Source organism: Camellia sinensis, chromosome 6 (genome assembly GCF_055761805.1).
Source record: "Camellia sinensis isolate YWXY chromosome 6, ASM5576180v1, whole genome shotgun sequence".
Lineage (NCBI taxonomy): Eukaryota > Viridiplantae > Streptophyta > Magnoliopsida > Ericales > Theaceae > Camellia > Camellia sinensis.
The window spans coordinates 20,542,385-20,570,215 of NC_138966.1; the positions used below are offsets into that span (position 1 = coordinate 20,542,385).

Genomic DNA, 27,831 nt, shown 5'->3' on the forward strand with positions numbered 1-27,831 from the left:
TTTCAAGCATGAAAGAAAGCTTTTAGTAGAAGCTTACACTTTAAACAAGTGTTACACATTTGTCATCAATTGCATAATAGAACACAACAACACTAGTGAAGCAAACAAGTAGCAAAAAGTAATCTAAAAAACCCAAGCACTCACCCAAAGCCATAACAACAAAAGCAGCACCAACCCATTTCAAGCATGCCAACAATCTCTTGATTCTCTCTGTCTCCTGTCTCAATTCACTTTCAATTATTAGATTACATAAAAATTTCAAAATATAATCTAATAATTAAAAGTGTAATAAGACGGAAGACAAAGAAAGAGATAAATTTATTGGCACAGAATTTTGTGACTTTCAAGCACTTGGCGGAGGTGGCGGGTTCTGCATTTCAACCACCTTCTTCCATGATTCTCGGCTTGATATCTCATCCCACCACCTACCCACATTCTTCCTTGAAGTGATGAGCTCTCCCCTATCGGTCGCATTCACCAAGTACTGTGTGTTGGGTAGGTGAGAGAGGTCAGCCAAAGTGAACTCATCACCCGCCAAGTAACGACTCTCGCCAAGCCTCTTTTCGTACACATCAAGCACTTTCAAGAGCTTTTCTTCATTCTGCTTGATCAGCCCTTCATCCTGCTTGATCTTCATTCGCGGGGCAAATGCTAGCTGAAACACAAGTACAGAGCTTGGAGGGCTAAAGCTCTGACCTTCAGCCTCCAACCATTGGTCGATTGAAGCTTTTTCTAACAGGTTTATCCCATACAGACCCTTGTTTCCCTGGTTGGGGTACTTCTCCGATATGTACCGACATATGGCTCTGGATTCTGGAGTAATCAAACACATAGAACACACTGTTTAACCCCTCTATCCTGTCCGGTCCAGTTTGGATCCACAAGTTTTATTTTGATTATTTGATCCATTTATCTTAGAAAATTGTGTAGACTATTCATAAGAAAATCAAATTAATTCAATAAGTACTCAAATGATTTCCAACGTCGGAAGGAAAGGAGATTCTAATCCCTTAAAATTTTTGAAAAAAACCTAATTTTATGTGAGTGTAATCTTGTAAAATAATTGTACTCCGTGTAATGGTTATCATTGGATAGGGTAATATTGCTAATCACCTGTGCAAAAACACTCACTCCAGCAGTGTGGTATATATATCATGTGCTAAAATAGAAATATGCTATTTTATAACAGTTGATTTTTTTAATAAAAATTACATTTGCCATTATAATTGGAGTTTTATTTATTATGCATTCATTAATCTAACAACAAAGAAATTAAAATCTTCGCCTATCTAATTGAAATCCTCGCCTATACTCACTAATTTATTAACAACTATTGAAATTTTCACCAACATTATTTTTCACATTCATAACGATATCAATTCACAAAACCCTAATGACTCATACAACAACCCCTAACTCTATCCCAATCCTCTCCCTCTCATTTTGATGCTTCTATTTTTCTAGACTCCGAACAAGATCCAATTGAAATTAGTGTTGATTATTCAAGATCTAAAAGGCCTAATGGAAGAAAGATCGAAAAAAATTTGCATAGGAAGAGCAAGGTAGTAGATGATTAGAGCTTTTGTCTTTGTGATTTGATGGATAATTTTAACAAGCTAATATGTGATACTCGAGAGGAAGGCTAGAATAGAAGAAAGAAAAGTGTGATGATATGATTATGACTATGGACTTACAAATATGATAAGCTTAACTAAAAGTAAATAGTTAGTGAATGGTGGTTGATAACTAGGTAAGTAGTGAAATAGAACAACAACAAAAAAAAAACACTAAATTGTTAGACTAAACCCACATAACCAAACTGCACAAGAATCTGGAGACAAATTGTTCCCTGAAAATATACAATGTGATTGAAACTAAGAGCAATTTCAATAATAAAAAAATAAGGGAATTGAGGGTAATTACCAAAGAGGGATATGCTCTCATGTTGAAATGCTGGTACTTGTCCAAATGGCTGTTTCATGTTCAAGGTTAGAGTGACATTATGATTGTGCTTGGATCATGGATTTCAGTAGGGATTTGGAAAGTGAAAGTGACAATGTGAGGACAACCTAGATGAAATATAAGCTACCTTTTTTCTCCATTTTCCTTTCTGTTTCCAAATCCATTATCCAAACACAACGTACATAAATGACTCTAACAAATAGATAAGGGCAAATTATATATGTTATCCTTATAATTTGTCTTTTATCTCAATTTGATCTATGTAGTTCAATTGTTTCAATTTTGTCTTTCAATTTTAATTTTTTCTTTAAATTGTGTTAATTTAGTTTAATCGATAACATCCGTTAAGAAATTGAATATAAATTAATGGCAAAGCATCAAAAGAAATGCATCATGTCAAATTAGAGGCCGACCTTTCAACAACATTAAAGAGAGAGAATGAACTATTTTTTTTTTTCATTAATTTGAATCTAATTTTTAATTGTTCATTATCAAATGGACTAAATTAAAAATTCAAGAGTAAAATTGATCCAAATAAAATTAGGAGGACCAAATTGACATTTGAAACAAACTACATACACATACATATATATATATATATATATGGGCAAAGGAAAATATTTGAGACCCATAATAAACCCCTACAATTTCACTCACAATGATGCTGTATGATAAGTGTCAACTTTTGATTTGTTACATACTTAATTATGTGGCGCTCACTTCCTTGCCACGTCATTGGGTGCATTTGGGGGTCTCAAATATCAGTAGCCCTTGCATTTTGTTTTTTATATCCCGTTGGGAAATTGACTATTTTAATTAATTATTTTAGATTTTGACTTTTTTAATAGGCTAAAATAATTTTGTTTGGAAGAAGAGTCAAATTTTTTTATCCTTCGATGTGATATTTATAACAGAAAAATAAAATAATTGTGAATTTAATATAATATTTTACCGTATTGATTATTTTAGCCTGTTTTATTTTTAAGTGTTATTTTAGCCCAAAAGTAAAAAAAAAAAGAAAAAAACTTTTTTTTTTCTAAATTTGTTCCTCTAATTTCAATTAAATTGATTTTAACTCTAAATTTTAAATTATGTCAATTTGACCCAGAGTCAAACAAGGTTATAGTTTTACTTAAAAAACATAACACATCACTTATGCTCCAAAATTGTAGTAAATCGAGATAAAATTGATGATCAAAACATAGCCAATCAAAATTATAGGGCCAAAATTTTATGATTATGTAATGAATACCTGGAGCTTGAGGAAATCAGCTTTTTTGTGTTCGCCTTTGGCCATGTTGATGGAGATGAGCTGAAATTGGACGTCTTTCTCGAGAAGACAAGATAGCACCCTCGACACTGCTGTCGACAATGGTGGTCCGTACACTTTCACTCCTGTCGCCATTAGTGAAGGGAGCTCCGATTTGGTGTTTTGATTGTTTTGGGGTTTTTTTTTGCTTTCTTCTCTCGATGTCTTGTTCGTTTTTTAACCACACACACCAACTGCGCTTTATCCTTTGCTTGCGAGAGCTAAAAGGGCTGAGAAAAAAAAAGGATTTAAATTACACCTATTTAATTACATTATTAAAGTGAATTAATGTCACAGTAGATAGATATTAAAATAAATAAAAATAAATATATATTTAATAAGAAATAGATGATAATATAATTTTTTTGTTTATATATTTAATGAATTACTGATAATAATAAAAAAAAGACTTAAGAATTATGTGAATTAAAATTATGAGAGAAGTCAACGGTGTTAGAAAAATAACTTGTAGCTCGAAACTTCCCAGGCTCGAATGGCTCGAAATCAAAACGTCGTTGTTTTGATTTCGATTTTTTTTTTCCCTCTTTTATCTGTGAAACGCAACAGAGGGAAGGAGGGAGAAAGAGAGAGAAGAGAGAAGAAAGAGAGAGAGGGAGAAAGGGCCGATCTTTCTCTTCCACCCCGCCATCATCGCCACTGTGTGTGTGTGGCTTCCAGATCTGTATGTGTGTGTGGGAGGGAGGAGGGGGTTTGATTTGTGGATGGCTTTTGATTTTCCAGATGATTTGTGTGTGTGTGTTTGTTGATGATGCTTTTGATTTTCCAGATGATATGTATGTGTGTGTGATGATGATGATGATGCAGATCTGTATATGATGATTTGTTAGTTATTGATGATGATGATGCTGTTTTTGTGTTGATGATGATGATGCTGGCCTTCTTTCTTCTTCTTTTTCTTCGGCTTTCTTTTTTCTCTTCGGGCTTCTTTCTTCTTCTCTTCTCTACTCTGAGTCAGAAAGGATGAAAAAAAAAAAAAAAAATCCAAAACGATGTCATTTTGGTATTTCGGACCACTCGAGCCACGGCAAATTCGAGCTACCAAACGGAATTGATGGTGTTATTATGTAAAAAATGTGAAGCTATTTGTATTTTTTTCAAAACTCAAATGAGTTGAGTGTAGTATGCATTTTTAATTATCTTTTAGAATTAAAAAAGTTTATTTATTTGGCTTGTGTGTGTGTGTGTAATGAAGAAAAGTTTAATGAGTTTTTTTCAAAATTTTATTTTCTTGTGAAAAATTGTCATATTATTTTTTATAGTTTTGTGAAATTCTTATTAATATAACTAAATAGACATGTTAAAATTTCTAAAAAAATCATGACAAATTTGTTTAAAATGTAATGACCCCATTTAAAGTAGGAGAAATTACTTTTTAGTGGTAATTTTATAAAATTATTACATATTTATGATTTTAATGATTACTATTTATAAAGTTTATCAATTATTTGTAATTATTTTTTCAAACACCCACTAAACTGAAATTTCCCCTTTAAAGTATAGGGTCCTATTAATTTTTTATTTTATACTTTATATTTTAAAATGTGTTTAGTTCACGCACCATTCTAACTTTGCCTATCTCCACTTGTGGTACGTGATGGTATATATATCACTTGTAACAATTAGTAGGGTATCTAATTTCCTATGTCCTTTCAAAGGGTTGATAAAAAAAAAAAAAAATCCCTTCAAAGGTTTGTAACAATTAGTAGAGTATCTAAAACCCTCCAAGCTCTCAGTAACTTAGCCATTGAAGTGCTTATTTGGCAAACACCCCTATGGAACCCTTTGGTAGTTCGATTCTTATGCATTATATTTGTCAAGACCTCAGTCCACTACCTGACCACCGTTGTTTTACTAATGAAACTTCTCACTATGGTTGGTGTCATCTTAGGTATTAAATTGGTCTTGAGTCCTTGAGTAAGGGAATAAAATAGACAACTCGTTTTACTAATAAAGAATCCAATTATGGTATATATTACTATAACATATGAAAGTCTTAGAGATCAAATGTATTGGGTTCTAAAAGTAAAAATTTTGCTACAAAAGACATTTAGAGACCAATTTCCATTTTCATAAGGATGAGTCGCTAAAAGGTCATATTAAAAAGTCAAAAATAAGACTTTTAGCGACAAAATTTTAAAAATGTCACTAATAAATAGACTATTAGGGACAAATAATTTGGTCTCAAAATAATTTATTTTTCGACACAAAAAATTTGGTCCCAAAAGGATAATAATTCATCACTAATGTCCAATTTTCGTTACTAAAAATATAATAACGACACTTTTCGTAACAAAACTATTTGGTCTCTAAAAAATAATTTTATCCCTAAATTTTAATCTCTAAAACCTTAATTTTTTTTATAATATATGTTGGTTTCATATTAGGTATCCAACCGGTCTTGAGCTCTGAAGGTAATAAAATACTCAACTCGATCGCATGTACATTTGAGTTTCCCAACTTATGAGAGCCTTAACAATCCCATTTTAGATACACAATGGAAATGAAAATAAAATGGCAAAATATCTAGTCACAAATATCATTCCTGTTTAGCTAAGCTGTTATATTGGCTAATGTTGTGCGTGGATCTTGGAAAAACATTCACTTTATCTCCATAAATCCAAGATCTAAAGAGAAAAAGAGAATCAAAATTTTACTATGGACATTCCCCTGCACCAACGCTGCCTAGGACCTTAGGAAACTAGACATTGTCACTTTGTATCATCAACCAAACAGTGGTGGCTCCAGGATTTTTATCCAATGGGGTCATTCTATTTTTTTTTTTTCTTTCTAGTCATGCAAATTGTTTTCCTTTTCAAAATATTTAAATGGCAATTTGTATAATTAAAGCAATAGTTCATGATATCCATGAAAATATCATCAACGAGAAGACAAAAAAAATCATGACTAATCCATAAATTCACTGCAACATTGAAAAAAGTTTTGAAAATTGAAATATTGCTCTCACATTTAAAAGCAAAATTGCAATGAAGAAGAGCATTAAAGAGCTTTGATGCTTTTTATTGAAGTTTGTGAGAAGAATTTGTTTTATATGATACGTTTTATCTTACAATTATTTAAAGGGCAAAATCTATTTCACTCACTTGTGGTATTACCTTGGAGCAGTTTACCCCGCCCTCCACATTTAAAAATAGTAAAAAATCTCACCTGTGCGCAGAAGAGATTTAGGATTTGTTTGGTTTGTTTTTTGGAGAGTTGTTTTTAAAAAAAAAAAATTTGGGGAGAGAGTTTAAAATTTTTTTTAGTTTGTTTGGTTGTATATTTTGAAAGTAGTTTTGGAGTTTGGGAGTTTGGGATGATTTGATATTTTGTTGTAATTGAGTAGATGTGTGTGAGAGAAAAAGTGATTGAAAATGAGAGATGAGAGAGAAAAAGTGATTGATTGATGTGTAAGAGAGGGAAAGTGATTTTGAAATTTTTTTGAGAAAAATTACAAACCAAACAAAATTTTGAAAAAAAATTTCAAAAACAACTCTCCCAAAAACAAACCAAACAAACCCTTAGTCTCTAATGGTCTTTCCACATTTGGCAACCAAATTAATTGGTCTCCACTTACGTGAGAAAACTTCAACTTTTTTGGTTCCTAAAAGTCTCTAAATGTTAGGACTATGGGACACTAGAAATCAATTCCACACAATAACACAAGAATATTTACGTGGTTCGGCAATTGCCTACGTCCACGGAGAGATATCCACTATAGAATTATTTCGGAGGGAGATTACAGAACTCACACCTCACAACTCTCTATAGAACTCTCGCTCACAGATTATACTCTCCTCTGTGTATTTTCAGCTCAGCGTGTCACTCCCATATATCTCTATACAACCCCTCCTCACTCATCTCAATTTATAACCGAGAGAAGAGGAGTAGGTGAAGTGACAGCCATGAGTGGGCTTGGTTGTGCCACCCTTACCATCTACCTTTGGTGAGTTGGTATTACCCCACCAGCTTCCTTTACCACATGGTGCCACCCATACCATGTGGATGGTGGGCTCCTTACCATGTGGGTAGTGGATGGAGCTAACAATTCTCTCCCTCCACGCCCACATGGACAACTGACTTCTCACTTGAAGTCCATCCCGGTCAGATGCTTGCAAACTTCCAGTTTGTCTCTGGTGACACCCTTGGTCATCATGTCAGAAGGATTCTTGTCTGTGTAAATCTTCACTAGCTTCATCAGTTGCTTTTCCATCACTTCTCGTATCCAATGATATCGGACATCAATGTGTTTTGTACGTGAATGGTACATGGAATTCTTGCTCAAATCAATTGCACTTTGACTATCACAATGTACCTTGTATTCTTCTTGCTGTAGACCCAATTCTTGGAGAAACCGCTTTAACCACAACATTTCCTTTCCAGCATCTGCGGCAACAATGTACTCTGCCTCTGTTGTAGATAAAGCAACACACTTTTATAGTTTGGACTGCCATGAAATACCTCCCCCTGCAAAGGTGAACAGAAATCCTGATGTAGACTTTCTACCATCAAGATCACCTGCCATATCGACATCTGTAAAACCCTCCAAAATTGGTTCAGCTCCCCCGAAACATAAACACATCTTTGAAGTTCCCTTCAAGTACCTAAGAATCCATTTGACCGCCTCCCAATGCTCCTTTCCTGGATTGGCGAGGAATCTGCTCACAACGCCAACTGCGTGAGCTATATCTGGCTGGGAACACACCATTGCATACATCAAGCTTCCTACTGCGGAAGAATAAGGGATTGTCTATATTTCTTTCCTTGTAAAGCTGGTCGTGGGACATGAACGCTTTGACATATTGAAATGGTTGGCCAGTGGTGTGCTGACTGGCTTGGCATCTTTCATGTTGAACCTTTCAATTACCCGTTCAACATGTTTCTCCTGTGATAGCCATATCTTCTTGGATTTCCTGTCATGAACAATCTTCATGCCCAAAATCTGTTGTGCTGGGCCTAAATTCTTCATGTCAAAATACTGCGACAAGTCCTTTTTCAACTTGTTGATCATAGTAGTATCCTGTCCGATGATCAGCATATCATCGACATACAACAGTAAGATAATGAAGTTTCCATCCGAAAACCTTCGGAAATATACACACTGGTCTGCCACTGTTCTTGTGTACTCGTGATCCACCATAAATGAATCAAACTTCTTGTACCATTGTCTTGGCGCCTGTTTCAGGCCGTAGAGACTCTTTTTCAGTTTGCAGACTAGTTTCTATTTTCCTTTAACTTCAAATCCTTCTGGTTGCTCCATGTAGATCTCTTCCTCCAACTCACCATGGAGAAAGGCAGTCTTGACATCCATTTGTTCTATTTCCAGATTCAAGTGAGCTACTAATCCCAGAGCTACTCGAATGGAAGTCATCTTCACAACTGGAGAGAAGATCTCATCAAAATCAATTCCCTTCTTCTGCCCAAAGCCTTTGACCACCAAACGAGCTTTATGTTGCAATAGTTTACCGTTTTCATCTTTCTTCAACTTATACACCCATTTGTTCTTCAAGGCTCTCCTGTCTCTTGGAAATGGAACAAGCTCATAAATGTGGTTCTTCTGCAAAGAACTCATCTCCTCCTTCATGGCTTGCATCCAACAGTCTTTCTCTGTATGATTCTTAGCTTCTGAAAAACTCTCGGGCTCCCCCTCATCAGTAATCAGAATATACTAAGAAGCGGGATATTTGGTTGATGGCATGGCAGCTCTTCCAGATCTCCGCAACTGAGGCCCAGTTGCCTCTATTTGAGGGGGTTTCTCCCCCTGCTCAACACCCTCTTCATCCGGGTCTTCATCTTTTTCCTTCTGATCCTCAATTTCTGGCATAGGATCCTGGAACTCTGGCACTTCTTGTTGCACATCATCATATCTAGCATTTTGTGATGGCTTGGGAGATGGAAACAAGTCTGGAGTGATGATATCTTTAGACTTTGGAGATTTCTCAAAATCTGCTACTGTTTGGTCTTCTTAGAACAAAACATCTCTGCTCCTGAACATCTTCTTGTTCACTGGGTCCCACACCTTGTACCCAAATGCTGCATCTGAATAGCCCACAAATATGCATGGAGTGGACTTGTCATCAAGCTTCTGTCTGTTTTTCTTGGAAATGTGTGCAAAGACCTTACACCCGAAGAATCTCAAGTGAGAATATGATACCTTTCTTCTGGACCAGACTTCCTCAGGTATCGCAAAATTCAATGGGACTGAAGGCGACCTGTTGATGAGGTAACAGGCTGTACGGGCGGCTTCAGCCCAGAATGACTTTGGCAACTTTGCCATTTTGAGCATACATCTGACTCTTTCCATAATAGTGCGGTTCATCCTTTCTGCCACACCATTGTGTTATGGGGTGCCGAGAATTATTGTCTCGTGCCGGATACCTCTGCTGGCACAGTATGCTGCAAAAGCATTGGAAATGTACTCACCTCCATTGTCTGTGCGAAGACACTTCAACTTCTTCCCGGTCTCTCTTTCCACCATTGCATGGAACTCCTGAAAGTACTGAAATACCTCATCCTTTGTCTTCAGGAAATACACCCACAACTTCCTTGATGCATCATTAATGAAAGTCAAAAAATACTTGCGGCCGCCATGTGACTCCGCGTCGATTGGGCCACAAACATCCGAGTATACCATATTGAGCACTTCTGTTTTCCTCTTGCTCGTTGAACTGAATGATACTCGATGTTGCTTGCCATAAAGGCAATGATCACAGGGCTTCAAGACACTCCCTTTGGATAAGGATATCCTGGATTGCTTTGCCAATAGATGCAATCCCTTCTCACTCATGTGAGCCAGTCTTCTGTGCCATAAGTCCGGTGACTCCTTGTCTTCTGATGCATTAATACTTTCCAGACAGATCTTCGTTTGAGTCTTATACAGTGTTGAAGACATCTCTCCTTTGGTGATTGTCAAAGCTCCTCCTGTCAGCTTCCAACGGCCATTTCCGAATGTACTTGTATAGCCCTGTCGGTCCAGGGCGCTTCCGGAGATAAGATTGAGGCGCAAATCTGGAACATGCCTCACATCTTTGAGAACCAGCTTGTTCCTGACATTAGTTTGAATACTAATGTCTCCAATACCCACAATCTTCAAATAGCTAGAATTTCCCATTCGAACAGTGCCAAAATCTCCAGCGTTGTACGAGCTGAAGAGTTCTCTGTGGGAAGTGGCGTGATAGGATGCAGTTGTGTTTATCACCCATTCTGTGTAGCTGTAGTCAACCACGTGAAGGCAATCTTCCTCTTCACCAACTGCAAGAAGTATTTCATCAGTTGTTGTGGCTGTTGTGTTCTCATCCCCTTTTGACTTACTGCTTTGGCATTTATCTTTCCAGCTTAGGCAGTTTCTCTTTATGTGACCCTCTTGGCCACAGTGATAGCAAGTGAAGCTGGAGTTACCTCGACCTTTGTTGTCTCTGGATTTACTCATGTTGTTCCAACTGCCTCTACTCTTGCTTCTTCCTCTACCTCTTCCTTTACCTCTGTCTCTACCTCTATCTTCTGTGACGAGAGCATGGGACTGATTACCTCCCATGTCTTTCCTTCTTGTTTCTTCATTGTACATGGCGTCTGTGACCATACTCATGGTCAGTTTCCCTTCTGGTGCAAAGGTGCTGAAAGAAACCACCAATGTCTCCCAGCTGTCTGGTAAAGAACTGAGCAGCAGTATGGTTTGCATTTCATCGTCCAAGCGCATCTTGACGGTTGCAAGCTGATTTACCAGATTTTTGAATTCACTGGTGTGCTCGGCGATAGACACACCATTCTTCAACTTCAGATTTACTAGCTTTCTCATCACCAAGGCTTTGTTTCGGGCGGTCTTTGACTGGTACATGTTGTTTAACATTGTCCAAAGAGCATAGGCATCTGTCTCTTCGGCAACATGATGGAACACACTGTGGTCTATCCATTGTCTGATACAAGCGATAGTCTTGCGGTTCATCTTTATCTAGTCATCGTCTTTCACTCCTTCAGGTTTAACCCCCTTTATAAAAATAGGATCAAACAAGTCTTTTAAAAATAGGATGTCTTCCATCTGTGACTTCCAAATTGCATAATTGGAAGGAGTCAACTTGAACATAGATTCTGAAGTTGATGTGAAATCCTCCATCGTATACTGTCTTTTTACAGAAAACTCCGAATGAAAAATCTGGCCGTACAGATGTGTTCGGAATACTTTAAATAGTCAAAAACCATTATTGGATCATCAAAAATGGACTCAGAATGGCTTAGATCAAGCCAAAACAGTTTGGACAGTTCAGATCTGTAGGTGTACCTTAGCCGCGCAGCAGCGAATAACTCTCAGCCCCTGTGTTGACTGGTCAACAAGGTGCTGACGTGGACAGCCACGTGGCAGACACGTGTAGATGAGCTGGCGCTTACGTGTCAGAAACATGGCAGTGATCTGGCGCTGACGTGGCGCACACGTGGGAGCCACGTGGAGATGACGCGGCAGTCACGTGGACAGTGACGTGCGTGTGACGTCACACATGCGCACGCACTCGTCTTCCTCATTGAGCAGCCCGTGTGGCGCGTGGAAGTGAGTGATATCATGCGCCGGCTTGTCTCACGGCGCGTGGAGAGCGTGCAGAGAGTGAGATTCACGCGCACAATTTGGGAAGCACGTGAGAGCGCGTGCGGGATCTTCTTGGGCTATTCTTTGCAGTTCTGGACTCCTCTCTTGGAGTCTTTGCTCCTGGTATGCTCAAAACTTGATTTTGAGCAACTTGATTTCTAGGCATTTACGAAAAACACACTGTGTTTGTTCCGAAACGCAATCGATTCGGCTCTGATACCACTTGTTAGGTCTATGGGACACCAGAAATCAATTCCACACAATAACACAAGAATATTTACGTGGTTCGGCAATTGCCTACGTCCACGGAGAGATATCTACTATAGAATTAATCCGGAGGGAGATTACAAAACTCACACCTCACAACTCTCTATAGAACTCTCGCTCACAGATTATACTCTCCTCTGTGTATTCTCAGCTCAGTGTGTCACTCCCATATATCTCTATACAACCCCTCCTCACTCATCTCAATTTATAACCGAGAGAAGAGGAGTATGTGAAGTGACCGCCATGAGTGGGCTTGGTTGTGCCACCCTCACCATCTACCTTTGGTGAGTTGGTATTGCCCCACCAGCTTCCTTTACCACATGGTGCCACCCATACCATGTGGATGGTGGGCTCCTTACCATGTGGGTAGTGGATGGAGCTAACACTAAATATATATAGAAAAATGCTTCGTAACTCGAAAGGTTGAGGCTCGAGTGGCCTGAAAAATACCATTTTCTCTTTCTTCTCCTCTCCTTTTCTCTTCTCTCTATCTCTATCAACACTGTTAGGGACCCCCAGCGGGGGACACCCCCAACACCCCTAGTTTTTTTTCATTGGCCAGTTTTTTTTTTTTTTTTTTTTTCAATCACCCACAGCCACGTGGGGCTGGGGGTCACTGGGGGTGGGGGTCTGCCACATTTTTCCTATCTCTATACTCGAAACAAAATGCATTCAAACACTCTCATCACTCTCACCTCTGTTCCCGCTCATCCCTCTCATCCCCCAGACCCGTCTCATCCCAGACCTCTCTCATCCCTCTCATTTCTGTTAAACCTCCCTCTGATCGTTCTCTGAGTGCGAAGGAAGACGAATGACGGTAAACGACGGATGACAAAATACAGAAAAAAAATCTTCACCTACCGGCGCCGGAAAGTCCTCATTACTTACGATAAGAAAAGGAATTCGAGGTAAACCTAAAATTGCAAAACTAGGGTTTATGTTTTGGCTTCAATTTCTATAGAAATTAGTCGATTGTAACTGTTTGGGTTTGGATTTTGCTTTCAATTTGAGTTAGGATTTGTGATTTGCCTTTAATTTGTGATGTATTTGATGGTGAATGGGTTTGGGATGGTGGTTATCCTCTGTATAAATCCGAAGATTGCTTGTTTATGATTTTTATTTTGACTTTGATTTGAAATCTGGAACCTCTAAAATTTGTGCATCTAAAATATGGAAATCTGTTGTTGAAAATACATGTGTTTGGTTTTGCTTGAAATCTGTAATCTGTTGTGGAATTAAAATCTGTGTTGAAACATGCTTTAGTAATTGGATGTTTGGGCAATGATAACTGGAAGAGTAACTTGAATATTGTTTAGTAATTGGATGTTTGGGCAATGATAACTGGCGAGTCAGATTGAGCTACTAACTGCTTGAGAGATTAGTCTCTCTTTTTTCCTTAGGCTTATGCATTTTATGGCTTAGAAAGCATAACAATTTAGACGAAACTAAAATTACCCAATCATTGTAGTTGGATCTATCTCACTGTGGAACTTGCTAATAATTAGGAAGAAATTGAAATGCCTTTCATATTCTGTATGCAGATTACACTTCTATGGCTTCTTCTTCTACTAATAATAGCAGCATAAGATTAAAACCAAGATTGTGTGATTGTGGGAGAACAACGATGATGCATATTGTACGAACGAATGAGAATGGAAACCAAGGATGTTTGTTCTTCGTTTGCCCATCGAAATATGTAAGTATCTATTATAGAAATTGATCTTTTACTACGTACAAAGTTATTTCTGTGATTTGATTAACTAATTCTTGTGCATTGTAAAGTCATAAGGAACACTGTAATTACTTCAAATTCGCAGATGACGACGACGACGACACTAGTTCCATAATCCGTTCCAATATTGGACCTCGGAAAGCTATAAGAACAGAAGAATTAAACGATCTAAGGACAAGGCTTTGTGAGATGGACAATGAAATTCATGAGCATGGTAGAAGGCTTCAAAGGATGGAGAAGAACTTCAAGGCAATGATTTATGTCATTGTTTTTTTTTGTGTCTTTTTGCACTTTATCATGTACATGACTAACTTTCTATTGTTCTAGCGAATTTCATGAATGTAATAAAAAACTTGTTTGTATTTTGTATCTTTTTGTACTTAGTCATGTAAATGACCGAGTTGTTAGGTTTTGGGGAATTTCATGAGAACCTGTTCTGTATGTTTTGTGTTGTCTATGTGGATAAGCTTGGATTGTGAGCTTTCATAGGCTACTAATGAATGTGGATTGGGAATTTCATGAATGTTATTAGTAACTTTTGATTGGTTATTTATTAATTTGGGATTAGATTTTTTTTTTATTCAATTTTTTTATTGAATTGATTTTGTACATTACTATACCTAGGTTTTGCTGTTTCTAAAACTTGCAACAAACAGAATGTTACTTGATTTCAAATTAGCAAATGTTATCTACTAATACATGGAGCAATACTTGCTGATTTTTGTGGTTTTTGTCCCAATGAAGATTTGGGCAGTGTTAGAAAACACTTCATCAAACTTGTGTAGTTCTGATTTCTACATTTCATAATGTACGTTGTTTACATGAAAGAAGTTCATAGTTTTGAAAATAAAACCATACCATGGCTCACTCATAATCTGAAATTCACATCACTTTAATCTTATTCTGATCTGAGTTTTAATTTGACATTCCAAACATCAACCACAATGATTTTAATGGCTGCCTTTGCTATTTAAGATTCATAGATTTGTACAAACATTAAAATTATCCCAAAATGGACAACCATCTTCAACCCAAAATCCAAACTAATTTCTAGTGCAAAAAACATAAACACAATAAGTTCACAAGAAAAAAGACAGAGAAGTTATGGATTGAGCCTTGTTTGCACAATAGAGGATCAAACCAAAATCCCAAATATCAAACTTGAGCAAAACTTTTACAGAGAACAACTCCTCAAACCAATGTTGACAAATGAAGCCAACAACAAATGTCACGAAATGTATCCAAATGAAATAAAACCAAACTATCTGAAGTTTACATACGAATGTCATACAATTACTAGTGCGAAACCAAAAAAAAAAAAAAATGGGGCATTTGGATCCGTATCTATATTCAAGTCAACAAATTTTGATGCTACTGGCGAATTTTGACTGCTTATATTGTTGACCATTCCTGATTGAGTATGAGACGTGCTTCCAATATTGTCAGCCATTTGCATTGGGCTAACCCGTGCATATAAAAACAAAGTAAATATTACAAATATTGTCCACAAACATATTGACCAATCTAAAATTTAATTCATCATTAAAATATGTATAGTCATATATCACTACAAGAAAAGTGGGTTTAAAAGACGGAACTTTTTGTGACGGCACATTTGCTGTCGCAAAAAGTGGCTTTTTGCGACGGCACAACTTGCCGTCGCAAAAAATGTGACTTTTTGAGATGGCACATCTTGCCGTCGCGAAAAATGTGACTTTTTGCGACGGCACAACTTGCCGTCGCAAAAAAAAAAAAGAGTATTTGCGACGGCAGAAATTGTTGTTGCAAAAAAAATGGAGTATTTTTGCGACGGCACCAGCTGCAGTCGCAAAAAAAAAAAAAAGAGTTTTTTGCGACTGTAATAGGTACCGTTGCAAAAAAAAAAAGTAAAATATATATATATATATATATGTATATTGTGGCTTTGAGACGACTTCATATATATAGTCACAAAATGGTTTAAATAAATGCAACGGTATTTTTCTGTCATAAAAAAAAAAAAAAAACGACGCGTTTTACTCTTTTGATATAACATTTCTCTTTTCACCCATTTATTCATCTTCCTGCCTCTGTCTTTATCTCTGTCTCTCTCTCACTCATCACTCTTCTCTATCTGTCTGTCTGTCTCTCTCTTTCTCTATATGTCTCTGTCTCTCTTCTCTCTCTCTCTCACTCACCACTCTTCTCTGTCTGTCTGTCTCTCTTTCTCTCTGTGTCTCTCGCCCATCTCTCTTCTCTCTCTGTCTCTCTTTTCTTTATCTATCTCACTTTTTCGCTCATCTCTCTCTGTCTCTTTCTCATTTATCTCTTTTCGCTCTTTTTTTTTTCTCTCTCTCTCTGTCTATCTCTCGCTCATCGTTTGTTTGTTTCTTTTTTTTTTCTCTCTCTCTCTCGTTCTTCTCTCTGTCTCTTTTTTTTCTATGTCTCTCTCTCGTTAATCTCTTTTCGCTTTCTTTCTCTCTCTCTTTTTGTTTATCTCTTGCACATCTCTTGTTTCTCTCTCTTTTTCTGTCTCTCTCTCTCTCTCTCTTTCTCTCTTTGTTTCTCTTTGTCTCTCACTCATCACTCTTCTCTCTCTCTGTCTGCCTGTCTATTTGTCTGTCTGTCTGTCTGTCTCTCTCCCTCACTGTGTTCACCTTGCTCACTCTCTCCCTCATTTCTTCGTTATTTATTGAGCTCCCTTTCGATTTATCGATCCACTACAAGAAAATCCACTTTTAGCGACCACTTTGTCTCTTTCTCGCTCATTACTCTGTCTCTTTCTCTGTCTCTCCATCTCTCTTCTCTATCTGTCTCTCACTTATCTCTCTCTCTCACCACCCATCTCCTCTACCACATTTACCACTACTGCAAATGCCATTACACTACCACCACTACTACCGTTGTTGCCACTCTACCTCTACGACTACCATTACTACCACCATCGCCACCATTCCACTACCACTATTACCACTACTACTACCATTACCTTTCCTCCACCACCGCCACTCCATCTCCTCTACCACTACCATAACTTCACCACTAATCTCCTTCGACATCGCCATCACCACCACTACCACCACCACCACCACCACCACCACCTCTTGTCCACCACCTTCACCACTACTGCCATTCCCTCTCCTCTACCACAAAAAATTAGTTCTTGATTTTTAGTAACAAAAAAAAAATGAAACGGTATTTTTCTGTCGCAAAAATATTAAAAAAAAAACGACGTGTTACTCTTTTGATATAACATTTATCTCTTCACCCATTTTTTCATCTTCCTGTCTCTCTGTCTTTGTCTCTTCTCTTTCTCTCTTTCACTCATCACTCTTCTTTCTCTGTCTGTTTGTTTGTCTGTCTGTCTGTCTGTCTCTGTATGTCTTTCGCTCATCTCTCTTCTCTCTATCTCTCTCATTTGCCTTTTCTCTCTGTCTCTCTCGCTCATCTATCTTCTCTCTATCTCTCTCATCTCTTTTCTCTCTCTGTCTCTCTCGCTCATCTATCTTTTTCTCTCTCTATCTCTCTATTTTTCTATTCTCTCTCTCGTTTATCTCTTTTCGCTCTCTTTCTCTCTCTTTTTATCTATCTCTCGCTCATCTTTCTCTCTTTCTCTCTCTCTCTTTTTCTGTCTCTCTCTCTCTCTGTATCTCTTTCTCTCTTTGTCTCTCTCTATCTCTCTCTCTTTCTCTCTCTCTCTCTATGTCTCTGTCTCTCTCACTCATCACTCTTCTCCTGTACCACTTTCACCACTACTGCAAATTCCATTCCACTACCACCATTACTACCACTGTTGCCCCTCCACCTTTACGACTATCATTGCTACCACTATCGCCACCACTCCACTACTACCACTACGACTACCATTACCTTTCCTCCACCACCGCTACTCTATCTCCTCTACTACTACCACAACTTCACCACTAATCTCCTTTGTCACCACCACCACTACCACCACCACTATCACCTCTTATCCACCACCTTCACCATTGCTGCTGCTCTCTATCCTCTACCACAAAAAAATTAGTTCTTGATTTTTAGTAACAAAAAAAAAAAAATGGGTCACAGAAAAATATTTTTCATTGACCACAAAAAATAACTTTATTTGTATAGAAAATATTTTTCATTAAAATATTATCCTTACTTCTACCAAATAATAAATAATAATAATAATTTTTTATTCATTAAAATAAAAATGAAACAAATAAATTCTCAACCTTAGTAACGAAAAGAAAATGAAAAATCAAAAAAAAAAAAATTCATTAACTATAAAAAAATTTATTTTAACAAAAACTAAATTTGTTTTGCAACGGCAACCTCTGTCGCAAAAAAAAAAAAAAAAATTATTTAATTTTTCCCGATCCCGCTCAGTTCCCCCATTCTCGGCGGGGAAAAAAAAACCCCAAAATCCGCAATCTCTTACAACCAAAATCCCTAATTTCTACCAAATCTCTCTCTCTCTCTCTCTCTCTCTCTCTCTCGCGACTGTGAGCATGACAGACGACGGCGTCGAGCCACGGGGACCAGTGAATGAAGGAAGCTAGACATTGACGACCATTGTCGGAGTCCTTCGCTTCTCTATCGATAGCCATTACCAGCAAACGAAGTTCTTCGGAGTCCTTAGCTTCTCTCTCCGGCTGTGACCAGCAAACTAAGCAAACAGAGCTCTCACCTCTCCCTTTGACCGGAGCTCTTGCACCTTTCCTTCCCACCACCCAATTTCAGGTACATGTCCAGATATTAGGGTTTTGAGTTTTGATTTAGTGCTTTTCAATTTCAATATTAGAGTTTATGGTTTTTCAATTTCAAAAATTGGGTATTTTCAAATTCTAGGTGTTGACATTAACAAAATTTAACTGGCTCAAATTGATTTGATTTGAAACTTTTTTCCTTTTATTTTATGATATTTGTTATGTTAATGTAATGGGTATTATAATGTAGTTTAGTTTATTACATATATTTTTTTCTTCTAATGTCTTAATTGCATATGTATAATCTTTTTTTTTTTTAGTTTCTTTTCATTTTTGGTTAAATTTTTTCTGGGGAGGGGGGTTACTTTACAGTTGCAGGGTAACTATTAATTAAAATGTCACCATGACACTTTGATTTGATTAAGCAATTCTATGACTGAACTATGTTTCCAGTTAATTCATTTGAGTTATATATCATATGTGAATGGCAGCAGCAGTATCTAATGTGGGATTGAATTTATGTTTAGCTAGCAATACTATTTTGTACCTGCAGAACTACCTGAAGTAAGCATGTAGTTTGACCATTTTTTTGGATGGCCTCAAGGTTTTAAAAAGCGGCCGCAACCGTTACGTAACGCCGTTACGTAACGGTTTTGGCGGTTACCGCCACCCGTTACGGCTGCTTTTGCAGTGTGATTGAGATTCACAGGTGTGTCGGCCGTAGCGGTCGTAATGGTGCCGTAACAGTCGTAACGGCCTGTTACACACCGTTACGTGACAGTTCCAAACTGTTTCTTTCGAAAAAACACACAAAAAAAATTGAAAATGGAGGAAGAGGGATAGAGAGAAGAGGGAAGATAAAGAGAGAAAATGGAGGAGCAAAAGATAGAGAGAGAGAAAATGGAAGATGAAGAATATGTTATTGATTTGTTGAAACTGTAAGACCTATTCTATTCTATTCAGCTGCTACCACTAAACCGTTTTGTTTGTGTGTGTCTATCTATATATTGTTTAAAAATAATAATAATAATAAGTGTGGTCATTATCTATTTGGCTTGGTTAAAATATGTATATATATATATATATTTAGGCTCTTATTTATTCTCTTACTTTTGTCATTGTTTATCTTATATATAATAGTTAGTGATTGATTTTTTGTATAATATAAAGTCATTAATTATTAAAATAAATATAAAAAACTTAGTTTATAGTGATTTAAAAATATGAAATATATTGGATCATATTTAAAAATTTACAAAAATTGATCAATGTTTATTTTTAGGGGGATGCACCAATAAATCCCAAATTAATAACTTATGCACTGTTTAGTCCTAAAAGTTTTCTTATAGACTGAAAGGTCCCATTACAATGTTAATAACATCAGATACAATGTTAATAACATCAGAGTCATGTTACAAACATTGGATTTCAAACATCTAATGTTCATCAAATTTCAATAATGTTTGAAAATATAGGATGAAAAACATCTAATGTTCATCAGATTTCAATAAATTTTGAAATTATAGAATGAAACATCAGATCATTTACATCATTCACATCATGTTGATGTAAAAATGGGACTAAATGGAGCATAAGAAAACTTTTAGGACTAAATGGTTCAACGTTTCAAAAACTAGGACTTATGGGTAAATTTTCCTTATTTTTAACCCAATAAATATGATCATGGAAAAAAAATATGCGTATCGGTAAGTTTTTTTCAAATTGTGCAAAAAATAAAAAAATCACGATTCCGGTTATTGCAACCGTTACACTATGGCCTTTACATCCCGCAACCACAACCGCATCACTGCTACCGTTACGGCGACCGCAACCGCTTCTGCTTTTCAGAACCTTGGATGGCCCGCATTCAAGTAATCTTCTACTCAATTTTCAACATAATAGGTTTTGATTCAGGTTGCCTCCTTAACTCATTGAACTGAAAATTAACACAAGTAATAAGTTCTAGATATATATATATTTTAAGTCTTTGAATGTCTCTTTTTCTTCTTTTGAGATAAGTTAGTTAAATGGCTGGTTTGGCATGCCTATCTAAAATATGTTCAGTGTTATGGCTAGGTACTGGCTATATTGATCTGACGAGAATTTGATAGGGCTTGAATTCAAAAGCAAACTATAATTTTGTTGGAATTTGAGCTTCAGTATTTCTGTACTTAAACTGTTGGATCAATTGATGTCATAACAAACCATCCAGAGGTATAGCTATTTGACCACATCATAGCTGCAATGTGAATTTGTCAAGGCAGCATTGGAACTCAAAACATGTGAATTTGGATACTATTTTATCACCATCAGTTCTTACTATGTCACGGGATTTTTTTTGTCAACAGGAAAAGAAGTTGGAAGAAGAGGATGAAGCACTCATAAAATCATTATTTGGAGTGGGTATATCATTGTCAAACTACTGCTACTTTGCTATATTGCTGCCTCTGTTTTCTGGTAGTTTGTACTCGTGAGATTTATTGGTGTCAAAATTCTTTCTCAATCACCAAGAGAGGTCATTCACAAGATCGATGATGATATTCTTGATGATGATGAAGATTTATCTCAGATTTCAACTGACAATGCTGAAACATCAAACAATAATTCGAAAGTATGATCATTTTCTAATAATTTGGTTGTATGATCAATATGTGTCTAATATAATTTGGTCGTGTGTACCCCCTATTTCTGGGTTTACAATTCCAAAGCCTCTTGCACCGTCTACATCTTCTTTCTTTGAGCTCAACTATAGGTTTGACTTCTAGTCCTTTTTGTCTTTTTATCATCTTCAACAATCAATACAAACAATTTTTACATGGTGATCACAATCTTTTTCATTATCAGTCATCAATGACCTCTGGATTATGATCTGTTCTTGATTTTCTTATTTTCTTTCTGTTTGTCACCACTCTTTAGCTTGTATGGTGATCTTTTGCTTTTTGCTAGTTTTCTTGTTTACTTTTTGGTTGAATATCATCTGAGATTAGGGGTTTCTATGGTGGTTTTTTTTCATATATGTGTGACTGTATGTAGGTATTATTTTGCATTAAAATGTGCTATGATTGTAATAGTTTCATGTTTTGGATATGGGTTTGATATTTGTTTTGGCAAATCTTTTGGCTTTTGTGTACTGTATCTGTTCTTCAAATTTTATTGGATGGGTTTGTATGTACAGTGTAGAAATATAGCTCTAATTGATATGAAACCCCTGATATTGTTCTCTTCTTCTGCCAATCTGATATTGAGTTCTATATTTTCTTGAATTCTCTTGATCACATCATACTGAGGAATCATGAATTTCTTTGGAAGATACCTAGCCCTAACTGCAATTTGTACTCCAACTGTTGCTTTTTTAGTGGCTCTTCCTACTCGAATTACCTTCTTTTGGTCTATATTGGAAATCTCAAACAAACTTATAATGAAAATTTATAGAAACTGATTTCAAATGTGAAAGATCCTAAAGGGGTTCTTTTCATTTCCTTACAGTTTTATGAAAATATATAGCATGATAAATAACCACCTTTTTCCCCCCCAATTAATAATACAAGCAAGAAAGTAAACTTAGTGGTCAACAGTTAGGAGTTTAATTGAGAGTGTTGCTGTGGCCAATTTAGTATTGCAAGTTCAATTGGGGTTTGATTGTGTCCATAAAAGACAGGGAGACTAATACAGATGATTTTTTTGAGCCAATATATTCTATAAGCTTGTTGTTACCTAATAATTAGCCTTTTGTGACAACTAAGACTGTCAAACATTTGAGTTCTCTTCTCATTATCTTTTATCTCAAAATTGACTACTGGTTTATCAAAAGTGTATTTATGTGTGCTCTTAATCTTTTTTTTTTTTTAATGTTCAACACTAGCAACAACGTGCCATTGGTTTCTTCCTTATTTTCCGCAATTGCTTGCTTTCCACACATGCTAATAATTTAGAATTGTAAATGGTGTCGGTTTAGTACGAAACTTGGCACACACGACTGCCTAGACATGAGAGACTTGTGGGAGAAGACGGGACTCTAATCGGGTTCCCAATTTGGGAGTTAGAGCTGGATTTCACTATAGGCAAACTAGTTCCTTAAGAAACTTGAATTCGAGGTGTTGACGTCCTAAAATCACCAAACAGCGTCGGTTTAGCACGGAACTTGGCACACACGATCGTCTAGGCACGAGAGATTCGTAGGAGAAGACGGGACTCCAATCGGATTCCCGGTTTGGGAGTTAGAGTTGAATTTCACTATATGTAAACTAGTTTCTTAAGAAACTTGAATTGGAGGTGTTAATGCCCCAAAATCACCAAATGGCGTCGGTTTAGCACGAAACTTGGCACACACAACCGCCTAGGCACGAGAGATTTGTGGGAGAAGATGGGACTCCAATCGGGTTCTCGGTTTAGGAGTTAGAGCCGGATTTCACTATAGGCAAACTAGTTCCTTAAGAAACTTGAATTGGAGGTGTTAACGCCCCAAAATCACCAAACGGTGTTGGTTTAACACGAAACTTGGCATACACGACTGCCTAGACATGAGAGACTTGTGGGAGAAGACGGGACTCCAATCAGGTTTCCGATTTGGGAGTTAGAGCCGGATTTCACTATAGGCAAACTAGTTCCTTAAGAAACTTGAATTAGAGGCGTTGACGCCCCAAAATCACCAAACGGTGTCGGTTTAGCACGAAACTTGGCACACATGACCGCCTAGGCATGAGAGACTTGTGGGAGAAGACGGGACTCCAATTGGGCTCCCGGTTTGGGAGTTAGAGTCGAATATCACTCTAGGCAATCTAGTTCCTTAAGAAACTTAAATTGGAGGTGTTGACGCCCCAAAATCACCAAACGGCGTTGGTATAGCACGAAACTTGGCACACACGACCATCTAGGCACGAGAGACTTGTAGGAGAAAACGAGACTCCAATCGGGTTCCCAGTTTTGGAGTTAGAGCCGGATTTCAGTCTAGACAAACTAGTTCATTAAGAAATTTGAATTGGAAGTGTTGATACCCCAAAATCTCCAAACGGCGTCGGATTAGCACGAAACTTGGCACACACGATCGCCTAGGCACGAGAGACTTGTGGGAGAAGACGGGAATCCAATCGGGTTCCCAATTTGGGAGTTAGAGTCGGATTTCGGTCTAGGCAAACTAGTTTATTAAGAAATTTGAATTAGAGGTATTGACGCCCCAAAATCTCCAAACGGTGTTGGTTTAGCACGAAACTTGGCACACACGACCGCCTAGGCACGAGAGACTTGTGCGAGAAGACGGGACTCCAATCGGGTTCTCGGTTTGGGAGTTAGAGCCGGATTTTGGTCTAGGCAAACTAGTTTATTAAGAAATTTGAATTAAAGATGTTGACGCCCCAAAATCGCCAAACGGCGTCGGTTTAGCACGAAACTTGGCATACACGACCGCCAAGGCATGAGAGACTTGTGGGAGAAGACGGGACTCCAATCGAGTTCTCAGTTTGGGAGTTAGAGTTGGATTTCCGTCTAGCCAAAATTATTTACTTAATTATCTTTTGTAATTATATAGTTAATTTTTTTTTTATGTTTTTTTGTAATTAAAATATTAACACATAATTATATTGTCATTAATTATTTTTATTTTTTGTTTTCAGATATTTCCCGAGTAGCAGTTTGCTTCTTGTGGAATACATGCGTGTGAAGATTGCGATTTACTTTTATTTTTGTTACCCACAGAAGAATCATGAGGGAAACTTTTGTTTTTGATTTACGTTATTTTGAATTGTGAACAACATTATGTATTTAAACATTGTATATGTATTATGCAATATTATGTAGTGGGATAATTTTGCTAATGTGTTGTAATGAATGAATGCAAGAATATTGTTATTATGGATGAATTGTTATTTTTATACTGGAATTTTTATATTATTATGTAATTATTGGTTTCTTTTTCAATTATTTTTCATTTAATATAGGTTCATTTAATACAGGTAATTTTCATATTTTTAATTTTTTTTTTTTGAGACGGCATTGCATTGCCGTCGCAAATGATATTGGCAGAGTTGAGACAAAAGCCTTTTGTGACGGTACTCTTTGCCATCGCAAATAATCTTTTAGCGATGGCATATCGTGCTGTCTCAAATATTTTTTAGCGACGACAGATATCCCGTCGCAATAAAAATTCTCTAGCGACGGCATTTTTGCCATCGCAAATAACACCTTTAGCGACGGCAACATAGTGATGTCTCAAAAAATCTCAGATTTTTTCATATTAATGGCGACAGCAAAATTCCATCGCAAAAAGGCAACTTTGCCGTCGCAAAAAAAAGGCGACGGCAACGTGCCGTCGCTAAAACCTTTTTGCAACCTCCTTTGTTGCGACCCCCCACTTGCCGTTGCTAAAAGTCTTCTGCCGTCGCAAAAAACCTTTTGAGACGGCATTTCGAGTATTTGCGATGGCATTTTGCCGTTGCAAAAAGTCAATTTTTTTGTAGTGTATTGAACATGTACCGGTACATACATACTGTTTTGTGTGCCATCCATACAAGGAAAATAGTAAGGTTGAGCTTGCGGCACCTTATGATCAAATAGTAACACAATTTCATTAGTAATTTCAAGCATTAAAATAAAAACCCACAGGAAACAAAATGCAATATATTAAGTCTGTTCAAAACAAACCGGTACATACATACTGCCTTGTGTGCCATCCATACAAGGAAAATAGTAAGGTTGATCTTGCGGCACCTTCTGTAGACTAGCTCAAGCACAACTGTGGTTAACTTATATCTTCCATCCTTTTGTAGACTGGCTCTTACCCTTACTTTACAATCAATTTTTGATGACAAAGATGGTTTCAGGGGATTTACTTCTGATCTTTTTGTTCTGTTCTGTGTCCGAGTACATTTAATTCCAAAGTATTTTACTTCCCTATCACTTGTCACATTTTGTGTTCTATAAGCTATAGCAAATCCAAGGTGTTACGCATATTTTGCATAAAATGCGTACACTTCTTACTTTGAGGTAAAATACATCTCCTTCTTAGGTTCTTCAACTTCACCACTCTCATTAAATGAAAGATTGTTATCCTATTCTTTAACTTTCTCACTTCAATTGAATGAATTATTGTTTGAATCAATATCCATTGTAGCTTTAAAGTGAAATAGAATAGACATTCAAAGAGTTAGTGGACAAAACACTGATGGCCTCCACCATTCTCATCACACAACAACCAATATTACGAGGAAGCAAACAAGAACATTACAAATTGTTCAAAATGGCAAGAACAACACAAAGAAACTCAATTTAAGTTTCACAGTTTTTCTATAATTCTTCATCTCTTTAGAGGTTTATTTTTACACTTATCTTTCAGACTAATTTGGCCAATTTTGTTGTGTGTTTGTGATTTTTGGGTATTTTTTTGTGTGTGTTACTTTTCTTTTTTATTTTCCTTAAAATTCTTGCAAGTGAGACATGGCCTATACAATTGTTTCCTTCCATTTTGCTCCATTTGAAGGGAAAAAAAAGAACCATAGGCTTGAATTTTGAAGATTTTGTTATTTGGGATGAATGCATCAGTTAGGGGCTATGGCAATTTTTATTGTTATTTGGGATGAACGCATCAGTTAGTGGATAGAAAACAATGAAACAAAGGGGGAAAAAATACCTTATCCAGAAGTCAGTAAAGACTCCGATCAAACAGAAGCAACGGCACACAAAACTCCCCTTCTTCCACTCCGATCAAACAGCAGTAGCGGCACACACAGCAGTAGCAACACCCTAGTCAGGAGCGGCACCCAGATCGGTGCTCAGCGGCGGCACACAGGTCGGTTCCTCTCTCTACTCTTTGTTACCTAGTCGGTGCTCCTCTCACTGTTTAGCTAGGTTATCGAGTCAGTGCTCCTTTCTCTCTACTCTCTGTTCTTTTCTTCTTTTTTTTTGAAATGAAATGTGTGGGTTCAATTGAGCAGAGCAGAAGAGTTGAAATGTGATTTTGGGCTATTCGAGTCTCACTTATTCGAGGTACCTAGCGGGATTGATATATATATATATATATGTATATATATTTTTTTGTCGATCGGATATCATGAAAGAATATAGTGTGTTTGTATAGTTTTTTTTTTAAATTTTATTTTTATCCCTAAATGGTGGTTTTTAGAGACCATATTCAATTAGTCCCTAAATATTGGCCTCTAAATCACATTTAAATTTTATACGCAACTCAGAAAAGAAAAGAAAAAAAAGTCAATTTTTTTAACCAAGCGTATTACAGGTGTTTGGATCTAATGAAATTGGGTTGGTAGAATAGAATTTGGATTTCACTTTTAACAACCCAAAAAGCTTACTAATTTCTTCATTATTTGCTATGGTCTGATACCATTCAAATGGGAAATTAATGTAGCATTCTCCTATCATTTTGGTACTGACATACATCATATCAAATTCTTTATTCATCTTATTAATAAAGATGAAGTCATATTGATGTAGTGTGGATATGTATGCAGGGGAATTTTTTACCTTAACAGGAGCAAGGCTGAATGGTAAGGAATTGGTTGCAATTGGACTAGCAACACATTTTGTCCCTTCTGAAGCGAGTTCTGAACTCTCTTATTCAATTATAGTTTTTTGCCATTTAATCATCTGTGGGAACTTTGTTCATGGTACTAAGGCAAGCTTATATGAAGTATTAGACAACTATGGGGGATGTAGATGCAAAAATTAGTGTTGGTTTGATAATAATAATAATAATAATAATAATAATAATAATAATAATAATAATAATAATAATAATAATAATAATGTCTCTTGTCTCATAAATGTTTGTGAAATATTTGCCTTGAATATGCATTGTCCCTCTACATCCTGTAACAGTATATAATATGACAACTATACATTGAAATAGTAGGATTTTGGTTGAATGCACTGCAATGTTTAACCTACCGGAGAACACCTTATGAAAGTCAATGTTGCTTTTTTTATTTTTGATTATATTTTTTTGAACCCTTCTTCAATATTGTGCTTCCTCTGCTGTGGAATGCTAACATATTACGCAGAATGTGGTTGTTTGTGGCCATTCCCCAGCAATAAATGAGGGAAGAAAATGACTTCTATCATAACGGATTGCTTGTATGGTACTACTCCTTTGAGCCACCTATCCTGCAGAGGGTTGTGCCATAGAGTTTCGTCTATCATGGAAAAGTTAGAAAGTGATGAAAGCAATATCAATATAATTCACGCATCTCGGTGAATGGCACATAACCTTGAAGATATTGACAGATAATTGAAAGGTGAAGGTCTGCTGGTGGGTTGGGACTTGAAGAGGAGAGGTGCATTTTTTTTCCAG

At 36.7% G+C, this 27,831-nt stretch overlaps 1 protein-coding gene across 1 annotated transcript; it reads right to left on the minus strand.

The window, feature by feature from the left end:
• Window positions 1-26,667, minus strand: LOC114317901 (glutathione S-transferase F11). The gene is made up of 4 exons (XM_028264702.2): window positions 26,155-26,667; window positions 3,215-3,492; window positions 1,924-1,972; window positions 1-813 (listed from the first exon to the last, which is right to left on the minus strand). Exons 2-4 carry the CDS (start codon window positions 3,365-3,367, stop codon window positions 344-346), a joined length of 672 nt encoding a protein of 223 aa, XP_028120503.2. The 5' UTR covers window positions 3,368-3,492; window positions 26,155-26,667; the 3' UTR covers window positions 1-343.
• Window positions 26,668-27,831: the final 1,164 nt, after the last annotated feature.